Below are 18,255 nucleotides of genomic sequence, written 5' to 3'. Positions count from 1 at the left end.
TGATGTAACCTTTACTTTGTTTGTTTTTTGAATCAGTAATAATGTAGCAAGTCTATACAGGGGTGGCTGCTTACACATCTACATTGGGTGGATGCGTCTCTAACAGCATCACCATCAACACAGGAGCACCTCAGGGATGTGTCCTCTCGCCACTGCTCTACTCCCTCTACACTTCAGACTGTGTGGCCACCCATGGCTCCAACACCATTGTGAAGTTTGCTGACGACACAGTGGTGTTGGGTGCCATCTCCAACAACGATGAGGCGGCCTACATGGATGAAGTGAAGAATCTGGCATCATAGTGCCAGGACAACCACCTCCAGCTGAACGTCGGCAAGACCAAAGAGCTGGTGGTGGACTTCAGAAGGGGTCAGCACAGAGACTACAAGCCCATTATCATCATCAAGTGGAGAGGGTGCAGTCCTTCAAGTATCTTAAAGGACTGCACATCTCCTCAGACTTGACATGGGCTGCCCACATTCAGGTCCAGACCAAAAAGGCTAGGCAGCGCCTGTATCACCTACGACAACTGAGGAAGTTCAGGGTCTCTCCAAAGATCCTCAGGATTTTCTATACAGGCGCTGTGGAGAGCATCCTCACACAGAACATGACATCGTGGTTTGGGAACAGCTGTGTGAAGGACCAAAAAGCTCTCCAGAGAGTGATCCGTAAAGCAGAACGCTGCTGCAGGATTGCTCTCCCCCCGCTCCAGGACACCTACACCAGGAGATGCCGGACTAGAGCAGCGCAGATACTGAAGGACCCGTCCCATCCTGGCAACAAACTTCTGCAATCTGGTAGAAGTTTCCGCATCATCCAGGCAAGGACAGAGAGACTCAAGAGGAGCTTCTATCCCCAAGCCATCCGGGCCCTAAACACACACACCCGCCCTCTCACATCATCTATAATTGACTGAGACAAGATTCTCTTCCAGACACTCTAAACCAAGGAACAATGTACATTCCAAATTCCTTTAATTTTAAATATGTTTATATTGTCTATCCTGTAAAATAGTCAGATGTCTATTCATATTAATGTACAAAATTCGCCTGCTTGCTGCTACTACTGCACATTCACCCAATGTATATACTATATATATATATATATATATATATATATATATATATATATATATATATATATATAATGTTCTTCCTCTACCCCCCCCCCCCCCCCCCCCCCCCCCATTTTTGCACATGTCGAGGAGCGTGTCAGGCTACATTTCACTGTGTGTTATACTTGTATAACTATGCATGTGACAAATAAAGAACCTTGAACCTTGAACATGCTACTGTACCTTTCATACTTTTCGTACGTTTTTAGATTTCATCCCAATTCCTATTTAAACAATTGTAATTTTATTAATATTTTTGTATAGTTATAGTAGATGGTGGGTGTATATAAAGGAGGTAAAAAATAAAAAATAAAGTGGATTATTCACTAATCTGCTCCCTGGTCAAGGTCTTTGGCAACCGGTTTGTGAGCAACAACCCCCCCTGGTGTCGGCTGGGGGAACTGAAGCGGCCAACACTGTACGTACAACAGCAGTGTGAAGATGGCGGAGGGTGAATTGAACGTGGATAGCCTCATCTCTCGGCTGTTGGAAGGTGAACAATTTGAGTTATATTTACTGTGTGTTTTGTGGGGAACAGGTGAAGGGTTCGGTGTTCAAAAAATGGGGTTTAAATAATATCCGGTAACTGTCGCGGTTGCCTCGCAAAATGCAGGAAAGTGTTAGCTGGTAGGGCTAACGTCAGTCCATTTTAACGCTATGCCCGGCTAGCTTCGGCCAACGTTACCGTTAGCTGGTCGTGTTTATAAACACTGCAAGCGCTGAAAGCCTAGCGTGTGTTTGCGCAGCAATAATCTGCGGTTACGTTTGGCAGATAACGTATCGTGTCGTGGCCTTTACTTTAGTGTGTAATTAAACTTTCGGTCTGCTGTGTTTGCGGCATTTTTCGTTTTACCCCATTTGCCAAATTATGTGGGGCTGATGTCAAGAAGGAGGGGCGGGGACGTTTTCTTTCCTCCTCGTCCTGCGTGCATAGTATAAAGTCATTGTTACTGTTGTAGGTTGAATCGTTGTACTGTTACGCAGTAGTATTGCACCTCCCTTTGGTTTAAACGCGTTTGCCCCACATCCGCGGTGCTGACGGTTGTCATTATTTTATTTGCTGCCCCCACAAATTTTTGTGTATTAGTGACCTGGTTATTAGGTGTGCTCTATAAATAAGTGGAAAAGAATAATAATAATAAAACACAAATAGCTTTAATGGGTGTCGTTTATCACTAGATCCTGAATGAATCATAGCTGGTTAACTATTGGGTTGTTTTTTTAAATAAAGTTACCTTTTTTGGAGTGACTTGGTTTGGAGGTGTCTTTTTTAGTGGGTAGGTTGGTGTGATTCAGGACACTCATGCTCACATATTACCTTTATATATCTTTGTTCGCACTAAAGGTACATCAGAATTAAGAAACACACATGTGATAAAAGAATATTAGTGAAATATGTGTTTCTTTGGCTCATCTACAGGGATGTTTAAGTCATACTGTGTTCACAATGACGTTGTTTGCTTTTATACTTTGGGGAATTTTGGTGATGTCTAAGAATGAGGATATTTGGGCCAAGCAGAAAGAAGGATGATGGCTGACCAGCTGCTTCATAGAAGACCGTGAGTTTTCTGTTCCCCTGAGATATCCTTTGAGTCATAGCAGACCACTACAGCGAATTCAGCTGTCCTTGGCATACTTTCCACTGCTGTCTTTGACTCTGGGGGAGGATGCTAGGATAATTCTTGGTGGTAACTGCATCTCCCTGGGTTTCTTACCATTTCAGATTTAAAGAGTTGTTTTGAATACAGAAAGGTGACTTTGAGACAGCTGTGTGTGTGACTTTTGGCCAACCATTTATCTCTGCTAAAAAGTCCTCCGCTGACGCACTTTTCCTTGGCACTCAGCTCCAACTGTGACTTGTTGATTACATTGCTCATATTTGTAATGCCAGTTGAACTTGGCATTTGACGTCTTTCGTAAGTGATTAGTTTGGTAATAATCTTTGCAGTCTACAAAAGTTTTTTATTTTATTATTATGTTATTGTCTCATAGATAAGTATTTGGTTACCCTTTCAGTTACTGATGTGAGCATCATAAATAGTTATAACTGAGTATTAATTAAGCAATAAATACATGACACATCTTCTTTAATCAAAGGTTTTGCCTCAGAGCTGATTAGAATACTAAAGTAATACAAAACACAAACTCTGTTTTCCCAGTGTTTACCACAGATTCCCAGTTATATATCAAGAGACTCATAATGGTCTTGTGTCAAGTTTCTGAAGAAAGCCCTTTGAAATGCCTTTATTCTGCATTCCAGCATAACAAAGTAGCTTACTGTTTGTTTTTCTGTGTGAGAAAAAGTGTCATTGAGACTGCTTATTCATTCTTATAAAACATGTGAACGCTCGCACAGTTTAGCAAGACAAACAAACAATGATTCTGATTCTGATTGTTGCAAAATCCTTGTCATTGCTTCAGTTTGGCCTTTGCCCCCTCAGTAGTATTAAGTACATAATCTCTTTTAAAAGTGCCAGCCTGCAGAGTGCAAGTGCGAACAGTAAAAGGTTCACTGTTAAAGCTGAGCAGGCTAAACATCCAAGCTTAACTTGCTCTGCTCTGATGAGGCTGGGCTGTTGAGGAAAGAGCCTTACTTCTGCGATTTCATGCTCCGCACTCTGAGAAGCAGATGGGAAATGTAGCAGTGCTGATTCAGTAGATGGAGAATAAGAAATATTAACGGAGGAGCCGTTGAACAGTTTTTGACACTGTGGATTTGGTTTATATTCCTGTGATTTACTCGCTTAAACTCAGATTTGGTTGGATTTCTTAGCTAATGAAACACTGAGAGTCAGGGAGTTTCACTCTCAGTGTAAACAGAATGCATATAAATGTTTATATATGTACAGAAACATCAGGCACTAAGCTTTAGGAATTCCACACAAACACATCAATTTGAACTGCTCCCTTGTGGGGTCATTCTGTGGTCATTCTGTAATGGTATCCATTAAATACAACAGAAAAAGCTACATTGAAAAAGGGTATAGAAACTCATTCTCTGACTAACATGCATTCGCTTCACTAGGCTCAGCTACCCCTTATTGGGCTCTTTTGTGGGCGTCTAGCTTAAAGGCAATAACAAAATGGTTAGTTATTGCATAATTCCTCTGTTGTGGATTTGTTCATCACTTTTGTTTCCATGCAGAGAATATTTTCATGCCTTGCTTTGATTTGCTTTTTGTAATGTCAACCTAGGAGTTAAAAGAGAGTATTATGAGATCATTATTGAGTCTGTTATCCATTTATATTCATTTCAGCTTTTGTTCACAGTTACTACCATAACAAGTGGTTTTTCCTGCGTAAAGAAATGTTTGCCTCGCCTACAGGGTTTTTAGCCAATGCCAAAGGAACATGACTAGCGCCAGAATGATAAGAACTGAGAATAAAAATAGCAGTTGAAACCCTCTTTGCATGAGCTGTATAGCAGTTCAGCAAATTACCATTTAACAAGCAGAACGTACACTTAAATACTTTGTATCTTGACTTTCATCAACTCTCATTTAACCATAGCTGCCTCCCTCAAACGCATTCTTATGCTCTCTTCCACTGTTGCAATTAAATAATTTTAACTACTTTTGTTAAATTAAGTTTCATTTTTATCAGATTGTCAGTAATAATAAGAAAATGCATAGATTTCTGTCAAATAAGACATTACAGTCCAATTGCCTTTACTTTACATAGACTAGTCACGCTTACTGTCGTGCGTAGTCATCTCCCAAAGGCTGATTCTAAGCCAGGGATGACTCTGATTACTGGTATGATTTTGCATAGCTATAATGCTGTGTGACTGATAATGTGCTCTTTATAGACAATCTTTAAGAAATATTCAGAAATATTACATTTTTTTTCAGACCTGAAATTGAAAATGTCAAATATATCAGGCACAGACTATTTCAAACAATATAAAACTTAACTTTTGTCTATTCCAGCCTCCAGATAAGATGGCAAGCAAGTAGTTCTTAAGTTATAATCTCACTTTTCATATTTTTGTCTGTTTCAGCTGCTGACTATAACCAGCGTTTGCATTTCTCACTCCCCTTTTTTATCGTTATAAGATAAATCTTCACCCAGAGCTGTGGCGGAACGCCAGAAAGTAGGCTTAAGCTACTGCAGCTACACAGCCAATAAACCCACACCAGTGCTCAGATGCAAGCTGCTCTCACAGAATAAGCAGCGTGTTTCTAAAGTATGGCTGAGAATAAGCAGCTATAGGCTACAGAATCATTACGCCCTCAGTTTATTGGCTTTTGTGATACTGCCACAAGTATTTTTCCCTTAGGTGAAGCATTATTCTGTCATGGCCTAATTTTGATGAAGTTTGTGTTGCTGGTGTTGTTTTGTTTTTTGGGAGTTTTTTTACACACTGATTGTTGATAACTCACTCACTTGACAATAGCACTGACTGTGTAGTTTGTCTCCTCCTTAGTGCGGGGATGTCGCCCGGGGAAGATAGTCCAGATGACAGAGGCGGAGGTGCGGGGTCTTTGCATCAAATCCAGGGAGATCTTCCTCAGCCAACCCATCCTGCTGGAGCTGGAAGCGCCCCTGAAGATCTGTGGTCAGTGTTTTCTGCCCTGACCTAACTCTCAATTAAATTGTTTACGAACACAGAAAATTAAAGGAACCTAAAAACATGGGCACCATTGATATTTTCTCTGTTTGTTTTCCCTTTGGTCCAATAATTGGTTTAACACGTACTCTATAGGTTTTGATTATTTTTCTGCGGCCTTTTGAAATGTCAAACAACAACATAATCTGAATTTTTAATGCTATAGTCTGGCTGCAAAGGGTTGGGTGCACTGATGGCAAACCCCCACTCTGCAAAGCACAGACCACAAACTTTGCATAGCCCACAGCAGCAATCTATTTCTTTGATGCAGCTCAGACTTATGTAACCAGACCGGGTAACACTGTCTTATCCTGGGTCATATAGTAAGTCACTGTTACTCTCTTGACTCAGCTGCTCCATGTATGTAACAGAGAATACATTCACACATATGCACAGATTACACACATACTATAGATAAATGAAAAACAAGCAGAGAAATACACTTTTACAAGTGAGCTTCTTTTTTCTGCGTTTGAAATAGCCATCACTGTTGCTGTGCCTAACTGGCTCCTGCATATCTCTGCACACTCCCACATGCTTTATCTCATTCCTCCAGTGTATTGCAGCAACTTCAAACAACTCTGAACTGTCTATTACATGTGTCTGCCCTTGAAAGTAATACTGTATACCACCTAAACACTCAGCCTCAGATAGCGCTATTTATATTGTAAGTGAAGCAGTAAGGAATTTTAATTGAATGCTGACATTGGTGGTGTCTATATGTCTAACATCTCAGTGATCAGTACAGCTAGCTTTACAAAGGCCATGTCTGCCTTTCTCCATACAGGTCTAACTTTGATGAGTTCTAGATGGTGCTGTTTGTAATTGTAACTTTATATGTTTAGTTCTTGAACCTATAACCTCAGGCTAATTAGCTGCCTTTAACCCACAGCTGTGATGGCAGGCAAGCACTGACTATAAAGACCAAACAGTGAATGTCTTCAATTATTTACTTAGGTCACATGGATCAGGTTCTGAACTTACTTGCACACGATCTCATCTGCTAATCGTAATTCTACTAGTGAATGTTTCCCAAGCTTGCAGCTTTGCCACTGTGTAAACTTAAACACAGACTTCTAATAACCATCATTATGAGGGTGAGGATTTTTATTTTTTTTTGCTACAAAAAAATAATCTATGATTTAAAAAAAAAAAAAAAAAACCCCACCATCTTGTAATTAGAGTTGTCTGCAAAATAACCAAAGGGTTAGATTTGTTAATCAGTTGAATTAGTTGAAGAAAGACCACAAACATCAATGCTGTGTGCTCTGTGTATGAGCAGGCCTGAGGTAAATCGTAAATGTGAAACAATTCTCCAAATCCTTGGTTTATATTATGAGCCTCAGTTTCAGAATTATTATACCCCTAGCAAATAAGATACCTTTTATTACTTCTTGACTACAAGGAGTGATTGAGAAGCAGCACAAACAGTTCACAAATTGAAGAGAATAATATGAAAGTATTATGATATGAACTATGAAACAGAAATTGCTTACGATAATTATCTCTCTTTTCCATACTTGCCCAAAGACATGCTATCCTTGTGTGTTTTTAATGAGAGTGATAGAGGATACTTGAGCCCCTGTTTAGTTTAGTTATAGAGTAAGTTTATTATCCTTTTGCTGCAGCTAGAATAAACTCTCACACTATCCATGGAAACATAAAGAGGACCTAAAGCTATTGGAACTGCAAAACATCACTAAGATTTTACAAATTCTGCCAAGGTGCAATATAAACTTCACTTTAATTTGGTGCAATTTTGCTCTTAACGAGACTGTGGTGTTTGTCCCAAGTAGGGAGCACATTAGGCGGGTGTGTGTTGATAGTTAGTTAGAACAGAACACAAGATTGCACCACAAATCAGTTTCAATTGTAGACTTTTTCCTTTAATTAAGACGTCTCTAGTTTTCTTGATTAAAGACCCTGGATTAAGTTGATTGCAAGTCTGTCTGCGATGCTAAAATAGATTCTTTTCTTGCATTTACCATCATTATCGTTAAATCACAGAATTCGGCAAGGTCAGTCTTTAACCAGACAGCTGTTTATTTTGTTTTTGTTGAAGGAAAGTGGTAAAGGACAAACTTAAGGAAGAAGGGAAAAAAACATGTGACAGGGTTTGGCCTCAGCCAGTGGAGCAAGAGTGTTTCTAGAAGCAGGAGGAAACATTGCTGTATTAGGCTACTGTAATATTTTAAAGATCACGAAAACTTGATCTGTGTACTGTACCTGTTTTATTTACATTTGTTGTTTTTCTTTAAATTTGACGTGTGCGTCATGATCCCCAAGGTGATATTCTTACCTGAACACACTATACTATCGTTCGAGACAATAACCCTGTTAGCTTAGTGTTTACAAATATACTCTGAGCGGTATTATTCAGTATTCCTAAAACACCTGTACTCTAATGCGTGTACCACAAATGGACAACATAGCCCATGCTGTTGTGCACTGTTGTTTTTCTAAAAATGTTTTATGAACTTTTATATTGCGTCCTCTTGGAAGATAAATCCTGCTAATTTGTGGTTCTGCATTGTGTTTTGTTTTGTTTTTAGCTTTCCTTTTTCTGCACTGGTTTTGAACCCATAATCTCTGTGCTTCTACTGTCTGTTTGTTTTGACGGAACAGAAACAGGCCAAGTAAATAATTCACTCACTGACATCCTACAGTTTCTTGTAAGAGTGCAGGCAGAGGCTGCCCTTTTTTTAAAAAAAAAAACAAACAAACCAAAAAAAATCCTGCAAATTCACATTCATATCAGTATGTTTCATTTCATTTTTTTTTCTTTTTTTTCATGTTAGTCATACAGTAGCTCTTAGTGTGGAATTGATCATACCGAGTGTAAAATGAACCTGGCAGACCTTTGTGAGCAAAACAAATACTGTCTGTGACTTGTACTAATAGTAATTTAAAATATATTAAACTTGTACAGGTAAAATCTGGATATTCAGCATCATCAGTGGAGAAGGGAGAAATAAAAAGTTGCCATAGTATCACACCTCAGCTAAAGTTAACATAATAGTAAGCTATAGTTGACCTCCATCAGACATCCATCCATTTTTCTTCTTCTTATCCAGTCCAAGGTCATGAGCCTATCCCTGTCATAGGGCAAGAAAGAGGTAACACCCTAAACAGACACAACAGAGACAAACAGCCGTTCATGCCTATGGCCAATTTAGAATCAGCAGTTAACCTAGGATGCATGTGTTTGGGAACTTCAGAAAACTCAGTTATAAACCATCCAGGCACAGGGAGAACATGCAATTTCCATCCAGAAAGGCAGTGCTAACCACCATGTCACTATGCCACCCTCCACAACTCAAAATGGGAAAATAACAAACAAAAAAAATGCTGATCCCTCTCTTACACCCCAGCCCACCCACCAACTCCTCATGTCTCTCTGATGAGCAGGTTAAACTCCAGATATCACTTTAAAAACAGCAATTAAAGTGGTAGTTTGGACTTTTAAGAAGCTTTGCTGATTTCATACTGACAGCTTATGACCTGGATTTTGTGCATTAATGTCTGCATTAATATGTAATTCGCTCACGTTTCAATATTGTAATATTAATGTGAAGGATTATGAAGTTGTTACTACAGTGTAAATGCCTTAGATCTTGACCAGTGGGCTGCATGTCTGGAGCAAAACTTTAAATAAATAGATAAAGTAGGAGGCTGTGAAACACAAGCCAGCCAGCTAAGAACACCAAAAACAGAAAATAACATACTGCCAGACTTAAAGCTATTCCATAAATTATTTATTTGCATGGAAGAATGTGCCTTTGCATGCTGTCCTAAGTGTAGGCCTGTAGCCATATACGATTTGGTGCCAGCCTTGGTTTGGGTTTTGGTGCATGGATGCCTGATGGGCACCGTGAAATAGGGGAAAAAATCATGCCAGCCAACCTCAATATGACTTCAATATAAAATTTACTTTTTCATTGGTCATTTTATTTTAAGGCCAGACAGCTGGACTGCTTAACAAGGGCTGTCATTTCATTGTAATTTGTGCCATGTTGTAATGAGTGTGGTGCATGAATTGGCTTTCCGTTTTGGTCATAATAAAGCCTGTTATTATTGCAACGCTTTTCTGGTAGGCCTCTCTGTAGTCATCTGTGTCTGGAGCACTTAGCCCAAATTAGAGCATCTCTTTAGCTGGTGCAAGAGGATATAAAAGGAAGCAGGTCTTGGCTAGGTGATGAAGTGAGTCTCCTCTGCAGAGACCCTGTGCTCTGGTGAGAGCGACTACCGCTCATCACTGCCTGTCTAAATGTCAAAGAGGAAGGAGATTGAGCGTTAATCCTCAGAGAGTGGTTAAAATTAAAGCAAGTTTGTGTAGATATGTGTGTGTGTGTGGATTTTTGGATGGATGTCCTTTTGTAATTAATGTGGATTGCGAGCGTTCGTTGCCTCAGTAGCTTACTTTGCGTGCTCTGGTGACAGTTTTAATGGTTTTGTGTGTGTGTGTGTGTGTGTGTGTGTGTGTGTGTGTGTGTGTGTGTGTGTGTGTGTGTGTGTGTGTGTGTGTGTGTGTGTGTGTGTGTGTGTGTGTGTGTGTGTGTGTGTGTGTGTGTGTGTGTTGTTTGGCTTGCTCACGCAGTCCTAATATAGGCTCAGTCTTATGTCCCAACCAAACTACATGTCTTGCAGATCTTATCTTAAAATCCAAACAACTTCAGTGAGTTGTGCATGTAGGAGCCAGGAGGTAGAAAAACACAGCATTAAAAATATTTCTACACTTTTTTTTCCCTCTAGGCAGAATTCTCCTCCTGCCTGTCTCTGTTTAACTACAACATCCTGCCTTTAAACTGTCAAATTAACACCCTTACTTGCCTGTCCCCTCATCCCTTTTACCTCTGTTTCAGGTGATATTCATGGGCAGTACACAGACCTATTGAGGCTGTTTGAATATGGTGGCTTCCCTCCAGAGGCAAATTACCTTTTCCTGGGTGATTATGTAGACAGAGGGAAACAATCCCTGGAAACCATTTGCCTTCTGCTTGCCTACAAGATCAAATACCCAGAGAACTTTTTCCTGCTCAGGGGCAACCATGAGTGTGCTTCCATCAACCGCATCTATGGGTTCTACGACGAGTGTAAGTACTAATAAACTGAGGCTTTACACAGGTGCAGTTCAGTTCTGAGAATATCTTTTGATTTCTTTCACCAGGCAAGCGCAGGTTCAACATCAAGTTGTGGAAGACTTTCACTGACTGCTTTAACTGCCTCCCCATTGCTGCTATTATTGATGAGAAAATCTTCTGCTGCCATGGAGGTGAGGGAGCTACCGTCGACACTCGCTGCCCTGAATCTGAACTGCAGCTTTTTATTAACCCGTGTTTGAAATAGCTCTATAGTTTCTTTAATCAAAAGCAATCTTTTTGCCTTTTTGTTCCAGGGCTGTCACCGGACTTGCAGTCGATGGAGCAAATCCGCAGGATCATGAGGCCCACAGACGTGCCCGACACAGGTACTGTGTGTACCTGCATGTTCTTAGATGTATGCTCGTACTTGACACTGAACATGTTCACTTCCTCTGGATTCCTCCCAGGAATTTAAGTTTATTTTTAAATAGAAAAAACAGCCTCGCTCTTCCTGAGTGTATGACTGTTTCATCAGTAGATCATCTTTGTTACATCAGCCAAGGTTTTAGCAGATTTTTCCATTTGTCTGTTTATTCTCTCCTTTCCACTTTTTTCCCCGCTTTGTGTTCCTCGGGTCCATCTATCTTCTACCTGTGTGTATCCCAGGTCTGCTGTGTGACCTGTTGTGGTCAGATCCAGACAAGGATGTACAAGGCTGGGGAGAGAACGACCGCGGGGTCTCCTTCACCTTCGGAGCAGATGTGGTCAGTAAGTTCCTAAACCGGCATGACCTGGACCTCATCTGCAGAGCCCACCAGGTAATTGGGAGTGGAATTGGGTACGAGTCTGATTGTGAAGTGAAAGTTCCTGTAGGCACAAAGCTAGGATATTGATTAGCCTTTTTCTTTCTTTTTTTCTGTGATTTAAAATTGTTTATCCATTTGCTTCAGTTATGTCCATCCTCAATTTTAATTAATGTTGTTGATGAGAGGACACAGAAAACAGAGCAGAAAACATCTATTAATAGAAGCTTTCTAATTTCCTGCTCCCATTCGTTCTCTGTATTCCTCCCATGTATTGTACATACAGGCACTCAGTTTATAATATTTTTTCTTGTTTAAAATATTATTATGCAAACTATGACGAGGCACTTTATTCATTTACGGCCTGGAGATAGAATAGATGTCTCTTGCTTAACTTGATCTCCTACCAGTGGAGTGGAGTGCATGGAGAAAGGTAAACAGGAGCAACACTTGTAGTATAAAGAGTCATCCACTTATGACACTGTTGCCTGTTGATTGTCACAAATAAGACTTTCTCAAAGTACTGATCATACAACTGAACAATCAGGAGACTGGTTCCTAAGTTACCCACGGTTATTTCAGCTCTGCATTTGGTTTTTCTTATTAATTTCAGATGTAGGTGGTTACGTACACTCAACCTTGATAGCAAACTTGGATTGTGAAACTAGCTGAAGGCCTGTTTCTTGGTATTGATTTTTTTGTAGGCGCTGGAATAATGTCATCTTTCTTTTAACAGGTTGTGGAGGATGGATACGAGTTCTTTGCCAAACGCCAACTGGTCACACTTTTCTCTGCTCCAAACTACTGCGGGGAGTTTGATAATGCAGGCGGTATGATGAGTGTTGATGAATCCCTCATGTGCTCCTTCCAGGTAGTGTGAAAACCATTTGCCTTTTTCGGGTGTTTGTGTGTGTGTGTGTGTGTGTGTGAACTGACAGTGACACATTTCTCTGTGTTTGTGTTTTAAAGATCCTAAAGCCCTCAGAGAAGAAGGCCAAGTATCAGTACGGTGGTGTAAATTCTGGCCGGCCCGTCACCCCACCCCGCACCACCCAAGCCCCCAAGAAGAGGTGAACATACAACCGTGGCTCTCCCTCCTCCTTCTCACCTCATACAACCCCCGTCTGCCGTCATGGCACCCCTCTGTAACTCCCCTGTATAGTGAAGATACAGGGCTTATCTAATTGCCCGAATCTTTTTTTCTCCTCCTTCCCCACTCAACCAACCCCCCGTCAACTCCACTGACAGCTCTTTTCTTAATGTGTACGTGTACATAAATTTGCTGTGACCAATCTTTTTCTCTTTTTTTGCCTGTTTGTTGGTATTTTTGATATTATTAACAATAATCTTTTTTGGTGGTTTTATTTCTAATGCTTTGTTTTCTTTCTTCTCTGGTTTTCTGGGCTTCTGTGTTGTGTAAAGGAATGGCTACTCTGTTTAGAGCGGCAACATGACCAAGTCACCATAAATCTTTTTCAAAACAAAATGAAGGTTCAACGTTATTTTGCCTTGACCTCTGAAAAAGCCGAGAGAATCTTTTCCGTGTGTTTCAGTTCAGACTGCGGTTTCTGTGCAATGATAGTTCCCTAGACACAAATAACATTTCTTTTAATCCAGTTTAACATCTTAAACTCGTTACAGCATGTGCAGTGCACTTTGTGGTTGTTGTGCACAAGCCCATTTTATATATTTAACCAATGAGAAAGCGCAACTCCCAATGAGTAGCAGAGAATGTGAACAGACCGACTTGAATGAAATATAGAGGCTAAATCAGATGCTGCTGGCAGTGACACGCTCTACCCGAAAACAACGCCCTCTGGGCATCGATTTCTCCACTCTGTTAATGCCTCCCTGCGCCACAGCTCCACTCCCACACAAAAACATGCCGCTCTCCACAGAAAGCTGGCATTAACCTTTTCTTTGGTGTATTTAATATTTGTTCTGATTAGGATAATTTGCCTTCATTAAAAAAAAAAAAAAAAGATCTTGATTTATAGTGAAAGGTGAGCGAGAGAGACTTTTTGAATGTCTGTGGTGGGTTAAGTTCTTGCAGAAGCATTTATGACAGTGGTGGGTTTTAAATGGGAGCAGCTAATATAAGGAGATTGTGCTCTGCAAAGCTGGATCTTTGTATGGAGAGAATAAAGATAAGAAATGTTAAACCACTGGCTGCAATTTCACAGGATTCTAAATAAGCTCTTACATTGTTTAAAAAAAAAAAAAGCTTGACAAAATGCCCCACAATATTACAAGTGTTTAGTTCAACGTGCATGTAGCACAGTGAAAACAAACACAAAGCTTTTTAGAAGCTTTGTGGGAAAATGCCAGCCGTCCAGGATAAACTGATCGAGTTGGGCGTGGGTGGCGGAGCAGGCAGTTTTAGCATCACTGTACGATTGTGTTGCCACCTGGTGTGTAAATACAGTACTACAGTTAAAAAAATGATATGATTTCAAATTAGACACTTCAGGATGGAGCTTCATCATATTAGCAGTCCACACATGGGGTGTCCTTTGCTACAAGAAGGTACTTAGACACTGGCCAGCAATAAGCTTGGTTGGTGAGTCAGCTTTAGTGTGCTGCACATGAGGTGCAGTTGAAATTTTGTGAAAAACAGTTGCCTCTTTTCTTTCATTCTTTCTACTTTGTTTTGCTCTTTGTTGTATTTTTATGTTGTCTGTTCACATTGTTTACTTTCATTTCACTTAATTTATTTCCTAATAATGATAATAAGAATAAAATGAGGTGTTACCAAAATCTGTTTTGCAATTTGTACAAGTTTGTTTGAAAGTCTTTAAATTCAATAAAATGGATGGAACCTAAACGCTGTTTTTAAATTATTGACTGTAATGTGTGGGCAGCTTTTACACACTGTACACTTATTTGTCACAATATATAGTTAAAGTTTTATATTCTCCTGGCTTAAATAAGAGAGGGTCCACATTTGCGTGGTCATTTTGTCTCCTCCTCCATCACCCTATATCTAATATCCTCTGTCACACCAACCCTCTCATGCCCTCCTTCACTACATCCATGAATCTTGTCTGTGCCCTTCCTCTTTTACTCCTCCTGCCTGGCAGGTCAATATTCAACATCCTTTGTGCAGTATATCTTTTTTTTTTTTTTGTCAAGGGCACTGTTTCCAAACCATGCATCATAGCAGGCCTCACTACCCTCTTGTAAACCTTTCCTCTTACTCCTGCTGCTATCCTTCTGTCACCAATCACCCCTGGCACTCATCTTTACCCACTCCACCTTAGCTGCACTGTATTTCACTTCTCTGGTCTAATATCTATTGCTTTGGACATTTGACCCCCAAGTATTTAAACTCGTCCACCTTCACTACCTCTGCTCTTTGTATCTATATTGTTACACCTGCCTCCTTGTCATTCACACACATAATCTGTTTTGCATCTACTGACTTTCCTTTCTCTTCTCCAGAGCATACCTTCACCTCTCTAGTCTCTCTTAGACCTACTCTCTCCTCTCACTGCAGATCACAATGTTGTCTGCAAACATTAATATTTGTCCACTCTTGCCTGACCTCATCTTTCAGCCTATCCATCACTGCTGCAAACCAGAAAACCTCCAGAGCCAATCCCAGATGTCATCCCAACCCTACTTTGAACTCAAAGGTCACGCCTTCCACATACCTCACCCCTGTCTCACTGTACTCCACCACCCTCAGATACTTCACTGCCACTCCCGAATTCCTATTGGCACCCTATCAAATGCTTTCTCTAGATCTACAAAAATACACAGTGCAACTCCTTCTGAGCTTCTCTGTAATTCTCCATCAGCACTGTCATAGTAAACATCACATCTGTGGTGCTCTTTCTCAGCATGAGGCCATGCTACTGCTCATTGATCACCACCTCTGCTTAACAAAGCTTCATCAACTCTTTCCCATGGCTTCATGATATAGCTTATCATCCCTCTGTAGTTACTACAGGTCTGAACATTGTGCTTCTTCTTGAAAGTCAGTGCTAACACACTTCTCCATCCCAAACAAAAAACAATCTGGAAAAAAAGTCCACGGCTCTCTCTCCAAGTCTCTCCAAGACATCTTCATACCTCCACAAGTATGTCATCTGAATCAACCATCATTCCTACTCTTCATCTTCTTCATAGCTGGCCTCGCTTCCCTTCACTCATCCTATGCACTAACTAACTTTCCTTAATTTGTCCTCCTCTCACTCTCATTTCCCTCATTCAACAGCTCTTCAAAGTGCTCTACTCCTTTCATATTTTCAACACACCCTCTTCACTCATTCATACATTTCCATCTCCATCCTTTTGTATGCAGCAGAAGTGAACCAGTGTGGCAGTTTAGGCAGCTAAAAATGCCAAACAACTCTAAGCCCATTTCAGAGCCCTCTGGAAAAAAAAGGCCTGAACACAATGAGGTCAGTGACAGAGAAAACAGTGAGGGTCCAAGTGGAGATGAGATGAGAGCCAAGCAACAATGAGCCATAGTACCACTTTCAGAACAATAAAGAAATAGCAATGGGGTTTTTATTTATTTGTAAACATGTGCACAAAATAATCTTCTTTCATAACCTGTGGAAACACTGCTGGAGGCTATCATCATCACTGGATATATTCACTGTCCACAGACTTCACATAGGAAAAGGTCAGATAAGGAGGAGTCCTCTGTTTCTCCTTTGGTTGTGTCACTGGTTTTTCCATTCAAAATGTCACTACCCAGATAATTCTGGAATAACATTTGATTGAATAATCACTCCAAACTAATTATTGTACATATTAAATGTTAAGATTATTCACTGAAACAAATCTGATCTTTGAAGTTAAACCACTGTTTCAAATGAGGTTTGTTGGTTTGAATAGTGATGTTGCATTCACAGAAATGCTTTGATTTACACAACATTACAATATGATATATAATTAACAATGAATATGCAAGGAGTGGAGTCAGTGAAGGTAAATGAGTTTAAACCTGTCAACCATCTAAAGCAATGGACAGTACACATGAGGACTAAGGGAGTGCAGGCAGCGCGGTGTGGATGAAGACAAGACGATAGACCTGCTGTGATGTTTGGTTTGTAGACAGCAGCCATCATGGGGTGTATCTGGGATGATCAGGAAGAGGAGTACAGAAGTCTGGTGAGGAACTTTGTCGCATGGAGTCACACAAACCACCTGCAACTCAACACCTCAAAGACTAAGGAACTGGTTGTGGACTTCGGGAGGTCCAGAGAAGGTCCACTGCCGGTTCAGATAGAGGGGGAGGAGGTGGAGGTGGTCAACAAGTACAAGTACCTCGGGCTGTGGGTGGACAATAAACTGGACTGGTCATGCAACACAGAGCACCTGTATAAAAAAGCCCAAAGCCGACTGTACTTCCTTAGGAGGCTGAGGTCTTTTAACATCTGCAGGAAGCTCCTGAGGATGTTTTACCAGTCGGTGGTTGCTGGAGTACTTTTCTATGCTGTGGTGTGCTGGGGGAGCAGCACAGCAAAGAAGGACTCATGCAGGCTAGAGAAACTGATCAGGAAGGCTAGCTCTGTGGTCGGCATGAAGCTGGACACTCTGGTGACAGTGGCAGAGAAAAGGACACTAAAAACGCTGCTGGACATTATGAACAATGCTGGGCATCCTCTGCACACGGCCATAAACAACCAGAAGAGTCTGTTCAGTGACAGGTTGCTTCTCCCCAAGACAAGAACTAACAGACTTAAAAACTCCTTTGTCCCACACGCCATCAAACTGTTTAACTCCTCTCTGGAGGGGAGAGGGAGGGGAAACAGGAGGACAAAGGAGGGGGGAACAACTAAGCTGTAGTGCCTCTTCACCTCACTGTACAATACCTTGTGCAATACTTTTTTGTAAATAGTCAATGGTGCAAATAGACCTCAATACTTGAAATGTGCAATTCACTTGTATTTTTATTTTTATTCCTATTTATTCTATTTATCCCCTTCGTATATTTTATTTATATTTGTCTCTGTATTTATATATGTGTGTGTGTATGTGTGTGTGTGTGTGTATATATATATATATATATATATATATATATATATATATATATATATATATATATATATATATATATATATATATATATATATATATATATATATATATATATATATATATAATATTCTGTAACTGTAACTTCTGTCGGTGCTGTGCTTTTTGGAAATCGAATTTCCCAGAGGAACCCACCCGAGGGATTAATAAAGTTCTATCTTATCTTATCTTATCTTATCTTATCTTATCATTCATTCCTGTGGTATTAATTTTATTATTTTCTGTAATGAACCCTCCACGGCGATGGGGGCGCTGTCACTCATTGTCATTCAGTTAAACCGCCTCTATGACTGTTGTTAGCTAAAGAGGAGGCAGCTTCCTATACCGCATGGATGGGTAACAGTGCAGTAGCAGTCTCAGGTCAGTGTGTTTGTAGATCTGTGACGTTTTCCAGGACAGGCAATAAACCAGAAGTGCAGGTTGTGTCTCGTCCTCTGCATCCCAGCAGCGAAAATAATTTATGAGGACTGGGTCGAGCCATTGGACTGGGTGTGTTTCATGTGAGATATGAAAATGTTATAGTTTTAGTGCAAGAAGAAGCTAACTGTTAGGCTGTAGACGAATAAAACGGATGTCGTGTCAGCCCTGTGGTGCCTG

General features: G+C 40.5%; 1 protein-coding gene across 1 annotated transcript; it reads left to right on the top strand.

Moving 5' to 3' along the window:
* Positions 1–1,526: 1,526 nt before the first annotated feature.
* LOC146646852 (serine/threonine-protein phosphatase PP1-beta catalytic subunit-like) lies at positions 1,527–14,431 on the top strand. Its single transcript, XM_085390996.1, has 8 exons — positions 1,527–1,607; positions 5,541–5,672; positions 10,586–10,816; positions 10,891–10,995; positions 11,119–11,190; positions 11,471–11,622; positions 12,344–12,478; positions 12,577–14,431. The coding sequence occupies exons 1-8, from the start codon at positions 1,556–1,558 to the stop codon at positions 12,679–12,681; spliced, it is 984 nt and encodes a 327-aa protein (XP_085247122.1). The 5' UTR covers positions 1,527–1,555; the 3' UTR covers positions 12,682–14,431.
* Positions 14,432–18,255: the final 3,824 nt, after the last annotated feature.

Source organism: Rhamphochromis longiceps, linkage group LG19 (assembly GCF_057381845.1).
Source record: "Rhamphochromis longiceps isolate RC_006_pf linkage group LG19, R_longiceps_female_GT1.1, whole genome shotgun sequence".
NCBI classification, from domain to species: domain Eukaryota; kingdom Metazoa; phylum Chordata; class Actinopteri; order Cichliformes; family Cichlidae; genus Rhamphochromis; species Rhamphochromis longiceps.
The sequence above is the reverse complement of the archived record's forward strand: the minus strand, read 5'-3'. Positions and strand labels throughout refer to the sequence as shown.

Excerpts from the sequence above, each read along its gene's own strand:
- LOC146646852 (XM_085390996.1), top strand. The coding sequence starts at position 1,556 with ATGGCGGAGGGTGAATTGAACGTGGATAGCCTCATCTCTCGGCTGTTG. Across the intron at positions 1,608-5,540 it reads CATCTCTCGGCTGTTGGAAG|TGCGGGGATGTCGCCCGGGG; the intron begins GTGAACAATTTG and ends TCTCCTCCTTAG. Across the intron at positions 10,996-11,118 it reads AATCTTCTGCTGCCATGGAG|GGCTGTCACCGGACTTGCAG; the intron begins GTGAGGGAGCTA and ends TTTTTGTTCCAG.